Below are 16,391 nucleotides of genomic sequence, written 5' to 3'. Positions count from 1 at the left end.
TGTATGTATGTATGTATGTATGTATATATGTGTGTATGTGTATATGTATATGTGTATATATATATATATATGTATATGTATATATATGTGTATGTGTGTGTATGTATGTGTGTATGTATGTATATATATATATATATATATATATATATATATATATATATATATATATATATATATATTAAATATATATAAAATTGTAGGTTGTGTATCCTTCAGGTGTTAATGGGGTTATTGAAAATGTGTATATGTGCGTATGTGTGTATATACGTAGGTATGGATAGATAGAAACATATATGTGTATATATTAAAAAAAAAAAAAAAAAAATTACACATAACATATAATGTAATTACAAGGAGGTATTTCTGTAGTCTATTGATACTAGATAGTGGAAAAGGGGTGGGATTAAATAAGCTTATGCTTCTTCCTGCTCCTTTTTGAACATGGACGTTATTTGGAGTTGTGGTTGCTCGTTTTCCTTTTGTTTGCTTTGTTCATTTGTCTCTTTTAATTCTATTTTTTTTTTTATACTTTTTCAACATGTTCAAAATAAAGATTCAATCAATCAATCAAATTACAAACTGGACTGAAAATCCATGACAACAGGTCTGAGGGACCAGTGAATCCAAATATCCGCAGCCATGTGTAATATCACTGTGAAAACTCTGTTTGGGTCTGCATCTCAACCAGTGGTGTTGATGAAATCTTCATGCCATATTTTTCATAGCTCATTAATGGAAGGATCCATTCCCTCAACACAGGGCCACAGGTCAGACAGATACCCATCCAACTGCCATAAAACACTGTGGCATTATCTGGACAGGTCACAAGTCACAAGTCACAGACCACAGACCAAACCACCAGTTAACCTAACATGCATGCCTTTGGATCGTATGAGCACTGTAGAGAGAACCCACATACACACAGTGAGAACATGCAAGCTCAAACCCTGGACCTTCTTTGTGTGACATCATAATGCCTGAAACCATAAGACAACATCCAAGGTCCTGCAAAACATGTGTTGGCAGATCATGTTTAATTGCAATAATAATATTTATTTATAGAACACTTTCAAAACTCGGCATGTACACAAGCAGCATAGAATGAAGTAAACAGTGGCTGACAGACTGTAGCGCCTCATTCTCTGAAAGCTGCCCAGTGGAGCAGAAACATTTGGTCTCAACATGCAACTGTTGCTATGTCAGAAGAAATATTTATGCACCCCACATTTAGTTAGCTGACAGCTAATGAAAACTATGTACAAGCTACCAAGGCCCTTGTCAATATGTTAAGTTTATGCCACATCCTTCTATAGGCTTCATACTGTTGAAATGATTTTGCATAATTTATAGAAACACAGCAGCCTGAAACTGGCATATATATATTTGTTTCATCAGTGTCAACGTACTTGTTGCAGATGTAGTTATGAGTTTCGCCCTTCTTCTTTCATCCTCACATCTTTTTTTTCTTTTGACTATATTCAAGTTTCTGTCTGTCCATTTAAATGCTCAGTTTTTCAGTTAGAAGTATGTAAAAAAAACTCCAGTTATCCTGTTGTGGTTAATCCCACTTTACTACAGCTTTTAAGCAATTTTAAGTTGTTTTACCAGTAGATGGAATTGGCAAGGAGACACCTTCATGCAAACCAAAGTCAGTGGAGAACCATAAATTGTTTCCTCCTTCCTTTTCCCTCTGGTCCTTTAAGCAAATATGACAAATAAAGCCAAACACAGTTTAAAGTAACATAACAAGAAATAAAAGTAAGTCAAAAATCCAGTAAAGTGATGCAAGGTTCTCAGATAGCTTGTAAAGAAAAGGTTTAAAAACACCAGCGACTCTGTTGACCTGACCTATTAACACGGGTTATTTCCCAGCTTCCCAGCTGTGACCGGAGAAGCTGTGTTACCTCAAGCTTTTAGCTTCACCTCAAGAGTAGATAACATATAAATATCAGGCTTTGTACAGACTTGTATAAGATTAAGATGTGTATATAACGTTAAGAGAGAAACTCTTCACAGTCTGAAACTGCTTTTTAGTTTAGGCAGGGGAAGAAGAGTGAAGATGACCGATGTCTAAAATAGTCTTTGAAAGATAATAACGATTACATTTTCAAAATAGTTTTAAGACGATACAAACAGTAACTTTGTGGTGTATACACCAACATTTTTTTTCTTCTAACATTCTCAGTGTTTTCAAATGGGGAACCATAACTGGCTGACTTCTACATCTGTCATCATTCAAGCGTTTTTCTGATCATGAGAACCAAACTGTGTAACTTGAGCTTTGCATTTCTACTCATGGTACCTGTCCCAAACAATAAGCACAACTGCAAACAAGATTAGCCTGTGCGATTATCCTTCTCCTTCTTCCTTTGCTCTATTTTTCATCACTTTTTTTCTTACCTCCTCTTCTTTTTCTTATCCTACAGCTTCTTGTTCATGTTTTCCCTTCTTTGTTTTCATGTAGAAGTACTCCTGATACGCTCCATAGTGTCAGGTTCTGCTGCTGCTGACAGACCATCATTTAGCAACTAAGCACCCTGTGTAGTGGACAGATTGCAGCTTATTTAGTTTTTCAGGTCATTAGGAATAAACCTAACACACATAATGAGATGAAATTCAGATGGTTTGTTTGCAGTGCTGCGGCTTTGCAGCACTTTTCTTTCCCTGAAGTCATGCTGCTGATTCCTGGCCACAATGCAGGAACATGAAGCCACACATGCAGAAACACACTGCTGTCTTAGATTCGTGGTAACGGGAATATTCAGAGTGTGTGATATCGAGCTGTTAGGGGCATTAGCGTGTCGAGGAACATGTGTGAAGGGAATAATCTGCTTCCTCCCATTTCCTCAGTTCGTCCATTTTCTCCTTTTGAAGGTTTTTCACACACTGGTCCTGCAGAGAAGAGGTTGCCATCGTGGCACAGCGCTGAGGATCTGGTTTCAAAATATCTGCCAGGCTATCGAGCTGTTACTATGCAGCATGCTTTCAACATAACATAAAACCATGGTGGTTTTTCTCATTAGATACGGTACAGAAGAGAGCGAGGCTTGAGAAGTGACCTTTATGCAACAAGAAAATGCAAGACGAGAAATTTTCCTCTGCGCTTTAACCATCATCAAATGCGATGTTACAGCTAAACAGCCACTGCTTAGATTTAACCATGTCTCCAGAATTGAAATTCATTAATAGAAAGGATTCACTTTGGTTTTATATTTAATGTAGAATGACAAAAAAAAAGTCCTCTCGTCCTCAATTTTGTACTATATAACCCTTGTAGGTGTTGATGTCAGAACACTAGGTAGACAGTTAAGAAGGAGGGAAGTATGTTTGAAATGGAATTTTTATCATAGGAAGTCAATGCATCATACCTGTGAAACAAAACTCCAAGCATTGGATAAATACTGGCATGCAGAAGCCAACTTCAGCATTACTCAAAATGAAGGCAGAATTTCCACAATGTCATGTTATATATGCACTCCAAGTAAAGAAACTCGTAAAACTATTTAGGTCTTGACTTAACCAAACAATACATTCAGCATAAATAGACAACCAGAATCACAGCAGGCGCCTGACTCAACATCTGCTCTACATTACAGTGCTGGCGAGCTCCGTGATTGATAGTAAATGAAACTCGATTTGGGGACTTTTGCTTTAGCTGAGGGATCGTTGCTTCAACACTTAGAACAAATCTCTGACTCTCTTCCACACTCTTTCCCTCCCCAGTCTCTCGCTCCCAGGTGTCTTCTCAGCGGCAGGAGGTGCTGACGGAGAATGCGACCCGGATGTCAGAGCGCTCCCAGCTGCTTCAGCAGACCCTGGGAGAGAAGTCCAAACAAGCTGACCTGCTGGAGAACATCTGGAAACTGGAAAACCTCTTCCAGAACCACAGCAACTGGCTGCAGAGGCTGGAGATCTTCATCAAGGTACAACACAAGATATCTGGATGCCCCATTTTATTGTATCTTAAATGTTTATAGAGGAAAGTGTGATTAATGAAGGTGGCCCAATTTAAACAGGAATACTCAGAAATGGTTCACCCCAGGCATCATTGAGTGTTTTGGTGCTTTGATCGTTAGAGACAAGCTCGTCTCCCGCATTTGACCAAAGAACAGATGCCCAGCCACCCTGTAGTGTTTTTAAGAATACTCTTTAGGGCTCTTCTATTCCACACCTCTGCTGTTAGCAGGAGCTTAACTGACTGGCCTGGGATCTGTAGCTCACTTGATTGGGTTCACTGTAGGCACAACAGTTGGTGGTACTTGACCTTTTTTTTGCTTATGGATCTCCTCTATCTGATCTATCTAGACAGTGATTTAGCAAAAACATTTCTTTTTTGATGCCTCTGATGTTGACACCAGATGTGTTGCAGAGTTCTTTTAAGAATCTCTACTGCAACCCTTTCTCAACCTTCAGCTGCTAGTGGGGTTGCATTGGTACGGCCACTGTTCTGAGGCCATGGCTCAGTCAGGGGCTTCTGCAAACTGGCTAGCTGGTGAAAAGAGAAGTGCCAAAGGGGGAGCATTGAAGGGCAACAAACCAACAATGCTTAATTAATTTAAGTTTAAGGTTGAAAAATAAAGGCTGATGATAGAAATACTACCATTAGTCAGAGTCCTTTTCCTTGCAGGGCTTGGAGGTGGAGCTGAGGAGCATGCAGGCTCACTCTCTACAGTCAGAAGGCTACCTGGTGCAGTTGGATGACAGGTTGTCCTCGCTAAGTAGCTCCGCGGGTCGGAACCTGACGAGCTTGAGTTCGGAGGTGGCCCGAGCATCCACGTGGCTTCGTGATCATGACGTCCTGCTGAGGTACACGTTTAATACAGTTTTTGTAGTCTACTGCATTTAATAACATTCAAATGGACTTCTGTGAGATTCTGATTTACTTTAGGGAAACCTCGAGTCATGTGAGTGAACTGAGGGAAAAATTAGACGAGGTCAACTGGACAGTGGGAGCTGTCAACCACACCTTCAGCAACGATGTCAGTATTCACCATTTGAAGATACGTGACTTACAGGTTGGATGTTCATAATAGCTTGCACAAAAGTTACCTCTACATCAGATCTACTTTTCATAAACTGAGTCATAAACGTCCCACATTCAGATCCAGATCAGCAACATAACAGAGGACACCAGCAGTTTATGGGTGACCCATGTCCACACGGAGGCCCAGTTGAGGAATGAGATGGAGATCCTGAACACAATCACAGAGGACCTCCGTTTGAAGGACTGGGAGCACTCCACGGCTCTGAAGAACCTCACAATATTAGAAGGTGAGCAAAAAGATGTTGTTTGTTCTCATCAGCAAAATATGAATAGGAATGAAGAAGAACAGTTGGAGTATAGCATTAATAGAGAATAGAGAAAACATTAATACTTTATTAAAAACTTGAAAGAAGACCTCTAAACTGACACGCAACACTCAAACAGGTCATTTGGTTTAAATTCTTTGGAAATATGTGCTGATAGATTCAGTTAGTAAGTAACTAAGTAAGTAAAATGCATTTTATAGTACCTTTCACAGATAAAAATCACAAAGTGCTGAAATTAAAATATGACACATCATAATAATGTAAAAACATAGAACATAAAAGCATTAGCGAGAATGGCTTGGTACACTTACTGAATTTGCTGAACTTGCTAAACATCTTCCCAAAGCTCTTCTGTAGAGTTATTCTGCTACATTGTCTTCTGTGATCACGTAATACCCCATGACTTCATTATATTGAGACTGTGGCTCTATAGAAGCTGCACCATCTGTTGCAAAACTCCTTGTTCTTCATGTAACTGCGGCTTGCTTTTCATTATTATCATTATGGCTGTATAGGTGAACAGTCAGATCCCTCTGAGAACCTAGAGCTTTTGCATTGTACTGTACAGCCAGTGTGACCTTTGCAAAATAAAATGTACCATATATATCAAGAGAATACATTAAAAACATGCAAGAACATGAGAACTTTACATCATAGTATAATTAATCCCTTTGGGTGGACCTTAATGCCCCAAAAGATCTTTAACAACAGCACATCTGAGCCAGTGGATGCTTGTAGTGTGATTAAGCACAAGTGACCCTAGCATGCAAACATGATTTTACATTGTGGGAATATTGCCGAGGGCTTTTAAGCAGCTCTGAATGTTCTTCCTCCAATTTGTGCAGAACTGATTAGTCCCGACGTGGTATGACTCTCGCTGCCAGTGCACCAAATGACTTCTCTGGCTTGTTAAAATCAAAATAGGTATGCCATGATGTAATGCTGGCAGGGGACACAGCCCAAGCTGATTGATGACAACTGAAACTGAATGAGACCCATGATCTCGTGTCTGCTTCACATGTGGGTGGGATGCCATTTCTCCTGAGCCTGGAAACAATTGTGGGTTAAATTTAGACTCTACATACAGAATGAAAACTCAATCACTCTGCTCTGTCATTGGTTTTAGCTCTTTAGCCCCATTTGTTTGTTGTTAACTCTCAGTCACCTCGGCCAAAAAAGGTTTTACATCTCTATCCATGTTTACCCTCCTTTTTGCTCTCATCTCTTTCCTCTTCTCTTCTTATTCAGTTCATTTGTCTTTAATTTCTCTGACTTGCTGTGATCTTCGTGCCACACATGGTACTTGTTGCATTAATAACAGAAACATGAGAAGTTGTTTAAAATATCGCTCCAAGACTTTTTTTGATGACTGATGCAAAAACTGTATAACTTACGGTAACATCTGCCTGCTAAGGGTAAATACACTAGATGATTTTAATTATGGCTTCCATATGTTAGTTCAGCCAGACAAGTCACATCTGAAATGAGTCTTTCGTTACAGCAGAAGACTACGGCTAGAGTTCGGTGTCCAGGCACCAGAGCTCATCACTCCAATACGATATACAAATTGAGGAGTGACAAGTAAACATCCCATCAAAGCCTACAAATGGATGGTTTGGTTCATCAATCAAGGTCAAAACAGCATGGTCAAAATAGCTTGCCAAACTGGGAGGTTGTGTTTGGTAAATGACGTGAGGCATGTTATTGTGTCTGATGCAATGCAGCTCGAGTTGCTTAGTGAACTGTTTTGCAATCTTCCATCCATCCATCCATACATACATACATTCATGCATACATACATACATAAATACATACATGCATAAATACATATATGCATACATGCATAAATACATTTTCTTAACCGCTTGTCCAGTTGAGGGCCATGGGGGTCCCATGAGTATCCCATGTACAGTGAATCATGGGATACACTAGACAGGTCATCTGCTACTGAATACAGGTAACCATTCACAACCACATTTCATATGATGTAATGTCCTACAACCCTAACCCAATCTTTGCTGCAGGGGTCTTGCTTCACAACATGTTCTCACTCCCAAAAACTAATATTTTATGCTAGGTGACAATTCGTCAACATATTGCGCTTCCAGGCATCTAACACGTCCCTAAATGATGAGATCGGAAAAACGAGGAAACATGAAAAACGTTTGGAATCAATCTACACGTGTTCGTTCATTTTACTTAAATCCTTTGGAAAACACTGTTTAACGTCATTATAGTGATGGTTAAGGCTAGGGATAAGGTTATGGTTAGCATTAGGGACAAGGTTGGGGTTAGGGCTAGAATACATGGCTGGAACGTGTATTACCTCAGGACCGTGATTGTACTGGATTTCACCCATAACTCGGCACGTAGCATAAGAACGCGGAAGGTCACCTTTCGCGTTCCTCAGGAACGCCGCAGGACTTGACCAATCGTCGGGATGTTACGCCTTGGGGGTGAGAACGGGCTGTGCTTCAGGGTATGGGTTGCCAGCCAAAGAGAAAGCTCAGGCCCCTCATTCCAAAGGTATCCCAATGGTAGAAATGTGGATTTTAATGTGATAATGGCAAAATTATTCAAACTAAATTCATGTCTTTACAGATAACTGCAAAATTCTGCTGTAAGAATGTCTGACCTAATGTAAGGAAGGTCTAGCTGTAGTCACACAGTCTCTAAGGCTGATTTGATAACCAACAAACCCCAGCAAACGTCACTACAATGAAGCGAATTCTACAGTTTGAATAATATAAGTTAAGAATTTTTGTTAGGCTGTCAGTGTGTGGTAAATCTACAGCTCATTCTTATTCAATAATCTGATCTAATGTGATCTTTAAGATTGATCTGAGCTAACCCAAGATTTGCCACGCGATACAAAAGGAACTAAAGACGAAGATGCTTTTTTTGTTAAACGGTATTTTCAAGTTCAATAATGAACTTTCAGTATTTACTTCGTGGATTCAAGTACGAAGGATATGGAAATGTGGAATCTATATTCTCGTGTTAATTCTCTTTTGATTTCAATCATACGAAACAACAGAACATTTGTAACATTTCAAAACATTGACCAGTGGAGCTTCTGATTATTGTTCCTTCAAACTAGGTGTAATGTCTGGAGTTCAGTGAAGGTGAACCTGATGGAAGAGACATTTATGGGAAATATGATCAAAATTTCTGGTTTTATTTTTGCCATCTTAATTGATTTTGTAAGAAAAAGAGGTCAGTGGAACATCAGTACACACACATTTTCCAGCCATTAAATCCAACAGTTAGGTCAGAGATTTTTTTCTTTTGTTTTTGCCAAATAAAGTAGCAAAACTCAGGCTGGGAAGTTTTTTTTTTTCTTCTTCTCATATTCATTCGTTACGTTTAAAAAAATATTGAATCCTTCAGTTTGCATCATGTAACTTTTTCATTAGTAAAGTGTGTGTAATTGTGTTGAGTGCATAATTCTTTCATACTCCACAATCAGCTTAAAAAAAAACTATTTTCTGTGAACGCGTTTCAGTATTTAAACCTGATCTGATAAGAATAATTGTAAAAAATGTCACTGGGGCTTATCACCACATGACTTTCAATCAAACAACATACTGACATTTAAATGAGTTACATTTCTCTCACAGATAATTCATTTATGGTTATACAAATACACCTTGTTTGATCAGAGCTATCTGTGTTTAATTACAGTTTTAGGATTTAAAAAAGAAAAACTAAAATTTCTTAAAGTTCACATTAAAACCTGTCTGACTTTTTTTTCACTCTTGTGTGTTAAATATCTTTTCATAATCTGTATGAGCTCATAGGTCTGTGGAGTCTCCACCTTAAGAGATCTAAACAACAAAAATGTAAACACATGTCTCAGGATTATAAAGAAAATATTCTAAGATTGGTGCAATGACATAACTTTATAACAGCCTGTCTGTGCCCTTCAACAGCGGCACTTTCCTCTCTTTTTTGTTTTTTCACGTTTTCTTTCCATGTTTTTGTTCCTAATCCCTCCTCTCTTGCTGTGTCATTACAACTTTTCTCCACTCTCGGTTTCTGTGTATGTTACCATGTATTCCAGCCGTGCCAGTGTTTAATTGGCATGAAGCAAGCGTTGTCTACTTGGGTTTCATAACTATCTTTCACTGTGACAGCAGTGTGCATGTATCTTTGTGTGTTTTCACATGTTACCTATTTGACTTCACTCTGTTAATGTGTGTGTGTATCGTTGCTGCTATTCATGAGCAGCCCCACATTTCATTGCTTAAGGACACCACCAAATGAGAGGTCATTTGTAAAAGCCATAATAATGTGACTCAGTTTTCTGAGGTGCTGGAACTCTAGGCCACATAGTGTCTGTAGTTTTTTTTAAATTATTATTAATATTTACTTACATTTAGCTAACAATAGATCACCAAAAGACTGTTCTTGTCATAAAACGCTTTGTGGCAGGCAGGAGATGAGGACTCAAAATGCAGGACTCACAGACTCGAGGGTGAACTCAAAACCACAGCTTTATTTGCTGGTCACAGAAAAACAAGCATACAAAGTAAACTAAACTGGGGAATAACACACTAAACTCACAGGGAGATCCACACAGCATGAGGAACGACACGACACTGACTCAGAGAAACACAGGGAAGTACACACACTTGGAAGTAACGAGGGGAATGAGACACAGAAGGAGAGCACAGCTGGGGGAAATCAGAACTGAGGAGACAAGGAAGCGTAAAGTGAACACATTCACATAAGACACTGACCTTCAAAGTAAAACAGGAAGTAAGACACAGAGACGCGAACTTGACACGGTGGAGACAGCAACTAAGAAACACAGAGATGTAAACCATAAGACAGAGGGCTCTAAGAACCGAAAGCCACAGAAGGAAACTCAAACATGCAGATACAGACTTACACAGAACAGAGGGGACCCAGAGAAACATGAAGGACAAGGGATCAAAACTAGAAACCATAGAATAACTCACACAAGTGCAATAATACAAAAAATCACAAAGAATTAACACGCTGGGTCAGGAGACCCAGTACCCTGACAGTTCTCCTCAGCATGCCAATAAATGTTGTCCAGCATTGGATAAACATACTCAGGATCTGAATGGTTAGTTGTTGTTGGGGGCCTTTTTGTTTGGGTTTTTTTAATCTATATAAATACATAAGCTTTGTGGCAAGGTGCCATAATAGCAGTCCAACAAAAAATGTCAGCCAAATCTGTTTGTTTTTTCCTGTGTTTTGGATTAAGATCTTGTTTCCTTTTCAAATTTTTTCACTCTCACTTTGTCCTTCAAGGCCAGTGTACTAAACATATGTTCCAGATAAAGTAGGAATGATACAAAAATTTATGAAGCTCCATATTCTTGATGAAAAGTGTGATGAAAGAAATTCCCAAATCAAATTCCTTGTTTACTTCAATTAATGTTCAACATAAAGCAAGCATGGGAACAAATAGAGAAGGCTCATTATTCATACTTGTATTAAATTCAGATATATTTTGTACTATATCAGTGTAGTATCACTGTGTAATAGTCTAGACACTGTGTAGAAACACTTTGGCTCTTAAGCCTCCATCATGACTCACTTCTTATAAAATAATCCCATCCACTTACATCCATACAGCCACTTTCTGCAAACAGATCTGTCTGTTCTTTGCTACAACATCCTGTAAGGCAAGGCAAGTTTATTTATATAGCACAATTCAACAACAAGGTGATTCAAAGTGCTTTACAGAGACATTAAAAAACAAAAACAAATAAAAAGCATGATTTAAAATTGATTACAAAAAACAGTAGGTAAAATCAGAACAGTAGATAAAATCAGTAGTTAATGTAAGTTTTGAAATTTAAGCTTAAAGTGTGGATTTGGTGCTTTATTCAAATGCAGCTGAGAACAGGTGAGTCTTCAACCTGGATTTAAATAAACTGAGTGTTTCAGCTGATCTGAGGCTTTCTGGGAGTTTGTTCCAGATATATGGAGCATAAAAGCTGAATGCAGCTTCTCCGTGTCTGGTTCTAACTCTGGGAACTGATAAAAAAAATGGATCTAGATGACCTGAGGGATCTGGAAGGTTCACACTGGGTCAGGAGGTCACTGATGTATTTTGGTCCTAAACCATTCAGAGCTTTATAGACCAGCATCAGAACTTTAAAGTCTATCCTCTGACGGACAGGCAGCCAGTGTAAAGACCTCAGAGCTGGACTGATGTGGTCCACTTTTTTGGTCTTAGTGAGTACTCGAGCAGCAGAGTTCTGAATGAGCTGTAGTTGTCTGACTGATTTTTTAGGTAGATCTGTAAAGATGCTGTTACAGTAATCAAGCCAACTAAAGATGACTGCATGGATTAGTTTTTCCAGGTCCTGTTGAGACATCAGATCTTTTATCCTTGAAATATTCTTGAGGTGATAGTAAGCTGACTTTGTTATTGTCTTAATGTGTTTATCTAAGTTTAGGTCTGCATCCATCACTACACCCAAATTTCTCGCCTGGTTTGTGGTTTTTAGATGTATAGATTGAAGTTCTCTGGTGACCTGTAATCGTTTTTCTTTGGCGCCAAAGACTATTACCTCAGTTTTGTTTTTGTTTAGCTGGAGAAAATTGTGGCACAACCAGTCATTAATTTCCTCAATGCATTTACCAAGAGCCTGTACAGGGCCTCGGTCTCCTGGTGACATTGTGATATATATTTGTGATTCATCTGCATAGCTGTGATAGTTTATTTTGTTGTTCTTTATAATCTGTGCCAGTGGGAGCATGTAAATGTTAAACAGAAGGGGTCCCAAGATGGAACCTTGGGGAACTCCACATGTGATACTTGTCTGCTCAGATGTGAAGTTACCTATTGATACAAAGTATTTCCTGTTTTCTAAGTATGTTTTGAACCAGTTTAGTACAGTTCCTGAAAAACCTGCCCAGTTCTCCAGTCGTTTGAGTAATATGTTGTGGTCAACAGTATCAAATGCTGCACTGAGATCCAGTAAAACTAAGACTGACATTTTTCCACTGTCTGTATTCAGACATATGTCATTAAACACTTTGGTCAGAGCGGTTTCAGTGCTCTGGTTCTGTCTAAAACCTGACTGGAAGGCATCATAGCAATTATTCTGTTTTAAGAAGTAATTGAGCTGTTGAGAAACTGCTTTTTCAATGATCTTACTTAAAAATGGGAGATTTGAGATCGGCCTGTAGTTGTTCATTTGTGTCTTGTCAAGCTTGTCCTTTTTCAGTATAGGTTTAATTACAGCAGTTTTTAGTGGTTCTGGAAACACGCCTGATATTAAAGAAAAGTTGACGATCTGTAACAGGTCTGACTCTAAAGTCTTTGAGACCTTTTTGAAAAAACTTGTTGGCAGGACATCTAAACAGCAGGATAATGTATAATTGTGAAGTTTCTCTTTATAGATGTCATAATGAACCTGGAGGTTTGTTTTTCTCCATCTGCGCTCAGCTTTCCTACACTCTCTTTTTTCATTTTTCACTAGTGTGGAGTTTCTCCATGGAGACTTCTTCCTTCCAGAGATAACCTTCACCTTAATGGGAGCAATAGTGTCCATTACATTTAACATTTTAGCACTGAAGCTATTGACGAGCTCATTGACTGAACCTCTGGACAGGCCAGGTGTTAATGGGAAGACCTGGTTAAAGATCTCACTACTGTTTTCAATTATACACTGTTTTGTGATCACTGCTGTTGATATATTTGTGTGGGCTGAGATTTTACTTTCAAAGAAAACACAGTAATGATCACACAGGCCCACATCAGACACAGTAACCTTTGAAATGCTCAGGCCTTTGGAGATCAGTAGGTCAAGAGTATGTCCTCTATTATGTGTGGCCTCTGTTACATGCTGAGTCAGCCCAAAGTTGCCCAGAGTGTTACTCAGGTCTTTAGTCCCTTTGTCCTGAGGGTTGTCCACATGGATGTTAAAATCCCCAACAATAATTACACAGTCGAAATCAACACAGATCACAGACAGCAGTTCACTGAGATCACTAAAAAAGTCTGTGCAGTATTTGGGAGGCCTGTAAACATTAAGAAACACAGCTTTGGATGGGGCCTTCAGCTGTAAAGCCACATATTCAAAAGACTGAAAACTTCCAGGAGATAGCTGCTTACATTGAAATGATTCATTAAATAAGACAGCAACCCCTCCTCCTCTCCTGCTCACCCTGGCCTCACTGATAAAACTGTAGTTAGGAGGGGTCGTCTCGATGAGAACAGCTCCACTGTTACTTTGGTCCAACCAAGTTTCAGTTAAAAACATAAACTCAAGGCTGTGCTCAGTGATTAAATCATTAATTAAAAATGTTTTCCCAGCTAAAGATCTAACGTTTAATAAAGCCAACTTAAGTGTTTTAGAGGCATTACTTGTCCCCTCGTGTTTGGGAGCAGTCTATGGCACACAAGGTATGTTTACTATGTTTAAAGATCTTTTAGAGTGCAGCTCTCTGTGTTTTGACCAGGCCACATGTCTCCTGTCACCTAAAAGTACAGAAATTTTAAAACCTTCTAGTAAACAGGGTCCCAGCTTCTCCTGGGAAAAGTCACCACTGCCATAATCCTCGCAGCCCGGACCCTCCACACATCACACATCAGACTGCGGAGACAGGGCATGAAGAGGAACTAAGGGGGGCGAGGCTCTGCAATGTAACTTCGATTGCTCTGTTGAGGGCGGGGCTCGATGGCGAACCTTTGGCTGCTCTGGTGGGGGGTTTATGGGGGACAAAAAGGGATTGGGCCGGGGGGTAGATCTGAGCCCAGCATTGACCTGCTCCATCATCTCCTCAGTGAATTTCAGGTGTGGGGAGGAGGGAGAAAGGGAGGGGGAGGAGGGTGATGGCCTGTCAGGGGTTTGGGGGACTGGGGAAGGTCGTGGTCCCTGGTCCTGGTCGTTGGTGTTGTTGAGAGAGTTGGAGGCAAATAGGGACCCCTCTTCTTGCCTCTGATGTCTCTCCTTTCTGAAGCTCTTCTGGGGTGGGGGCAGATGAGGATCCTCCTCAAGGTTTCTGCTGGGCTTTGTCTGTTTTTGGAGTACTGTTTGTTCCTCTTTATGAGATAACTCCTCGTTCATCTCAGCCTTGGCACCAAGCACAGATGGATGACATATGGAATAAAACAAGTTGGAGGTGAACAGTTTCACCCCTGACTTGTTAAAATTAAATCCATTTGCTTTAAACAGATGCCTGCGTTCCCAAAAATATTAAAATTCTTGATAAAATGCACTGAGTGGTCAGTACATGCTGATATAAGCCATTTATTCAGTGCAAACAACCTGCTGAATCTCTCGTCCCCTCCTGAATCTCTCGTCCCCTCCTCTGATGGGCGGTACAGGTCCACTGATGAATACAGCTGCATTCAGATAGTTTACAGTACTTAATAATCCAGTAAAGTCCCGTTTCAGAACCTCCGACTGTTGTTTGGACACATTGTTTGACCCTGTATGCAGAACAAGGTTTGTCACAGTTGGATATTCATCTGCAATTTGAAGAATTCTCTCCTTCAGGTTCTTGACCGTATCCTTAGGAAAGCAGAGGACTTGTGAGACAGAGTGTTCTTACCGCAGATCCTTTACATCCTTTATGGCAGAGTCACCCACAATCAGAGTTTCAGGCCTAGCCTTTAGCTTTCCCTGTGGCCTTTCACTTTTCAACAGATTTTCAGACCTTACTTCGCTACTTTTAGATGGATGGTTGTCCGATATAGATCCAGGGTCCTTTGATAGTGGAGCAAATCTGTTCTGCAGTTTGACATTCAGTTGTTTTGGAGGTTTGTTGTTAACCTTCCTATTCACGGTTGTCCAGTCCTGTTTCCTCTCGTATACAGGGGTAGAAGAGCTTCTCTGTCTCGTAGGAAGTGAAAGCCAGTCAGTTTCAGAGATTTCAGCTCGCTGTGCCCTGCTTGTGATACGTCCTCCCCCTTCCAGGAGACATGATTTATGTCTTGGTTTTGCACCAAGACAGTCCAAGGGGGGATCATCGCTTGAGGATTTATTATAATGCACAGTCTACTTTCTTGGTCATGTTATCTGTGCTCCTTAGCTGTGTACTAGCTTGCTCATCACCATTGTTTTGAATCAAAGGCAAGGTTGTTTCATTTCCACACAGTCCATTTACCTCCACGTTTACTTCTAAGCGATGAATTTTTGTCTCCAGTACTGCAATCTTCTGCAGGAGGCTGTGGTAGTCATCTGTGGAGAGGGAAGGCATCTTGTTGCTAGTTAGCCTAGCGGTTAGCACCTTTCCAGGCTATTGAGGCTGTTCGGTGCCCAGACGCTGTAATCAGGCTTCAGCTGTGTGTAGGCCACAGACACACGTTAAGAACTGTTAAGAACACTTTAGTCCTAATGATCTATAAGTGTCCAGTGTCCAGAAGCTATCGCAGGTAAGCTCATATGGAAGAAAGATAAAAAAATAAAAGGAAAAAAATAAAAATAAATATCAATAAAAGAAGGAAAGCAAATCAATAAAAGAAGCAAAGCATTCTCAACTAACATCAACACAGGTGATGCCTTGTGTCATTTGTTATTGTGGTAAATTAGATGATCTTTTTTCTGGACTGCACATGTGTAGACAAAACAAAACGAGCTGTTGGGCCACACTTCAGATTTGTAACAAGACTGGATATTGGACGGAGGCGCCTGAACTCTTCACTGGAATTGCATTCTTGGACCGAGCTGTCAGATGTTTTCAGGCTGATCCAGGAGGGGCCACTGGGCTTGTTATTGTTGAAACCCTGTCAGCTGACTAGTGTCTTCGAGAGCCAGAAGATTATTAATGTGAAACTCTGCTTAAACAAACTTTTACAGACCACCAGAGTAAAATGTCTTCTCAAAAGATTAGGCTTAAAAGCCAAAAGCCTTTTGGCTGGTGTCAGTGCATTTTTGTTACTATGAGTGGATGTGATGGGGATTCAGACATGAGCAGCATGTCCTGCTCAGATGTACTTCCTTTCAAATGTATTGATTTATTGCTTACTAGCCGCAAATCTTTCTATCCCTATAAGGTCTGGGCCATCATATGTAATAAACCTAAACTTAACCCAACCTAGAAAGGCAAAACTGTCTCAGTCATGTGAAAAACAAAGTTTTCACAAG

General features: G+C 39.9%; 1 protein-coding gene across 1 annotated transcript in view; it reads left to right on the top strand.

Annotated features, from left to right (window-relative positions):
* scara5 (scavenger receptor class A, member 5 (putative)) overlaps window positions 1-16,391 on the top strand; it is a 110,847-nt gene that overhangs the window by 42,823 nt on the left and 51,633 nt on the right. Inside the window, exons 4-7 of the mRNA XM_004550625.4 lie at window positions 3,724-3,923; window positions 4,628-4,806; window positions 4,889-5,015; window positions 5,103-5,271. Coding sequence (XP_004550682.1) covers window positions 3,724-3,923; window positions 4,628-4,806; window positions 4,889-5,015; window positions 5,103-5,271 — 675 coding nt within the window. The remainder of the gene's footprint in view (window positions 1-3,723; window positions 3,924-4,627; window positions 4,807-4,888; window positions 5,016-5,102; window positions 5,272-16,391) is intronic.

The sequence above is a fragment of the Maylandia zebra genome, linkage group LG15, assembly GCF_041146795.1.
Source record: "Maylandia zebra isolate NMK-2024a linkage group LG15, Mzebra_GT3a, whole genome shotgun sequence".
Taxonomy (NCBI): domain Eukaryota; kingdom Metazoa; phylum Chordata; class Actinopteri; order Cichliformes; family Cichlidae; genus Maylandia; species Maylandia zebra.
The sequence above is the reverse complement of the archived record's forward strand: the minus strand, read 5'-3'. Positions and strand labels throughout refer to the sequence as shown.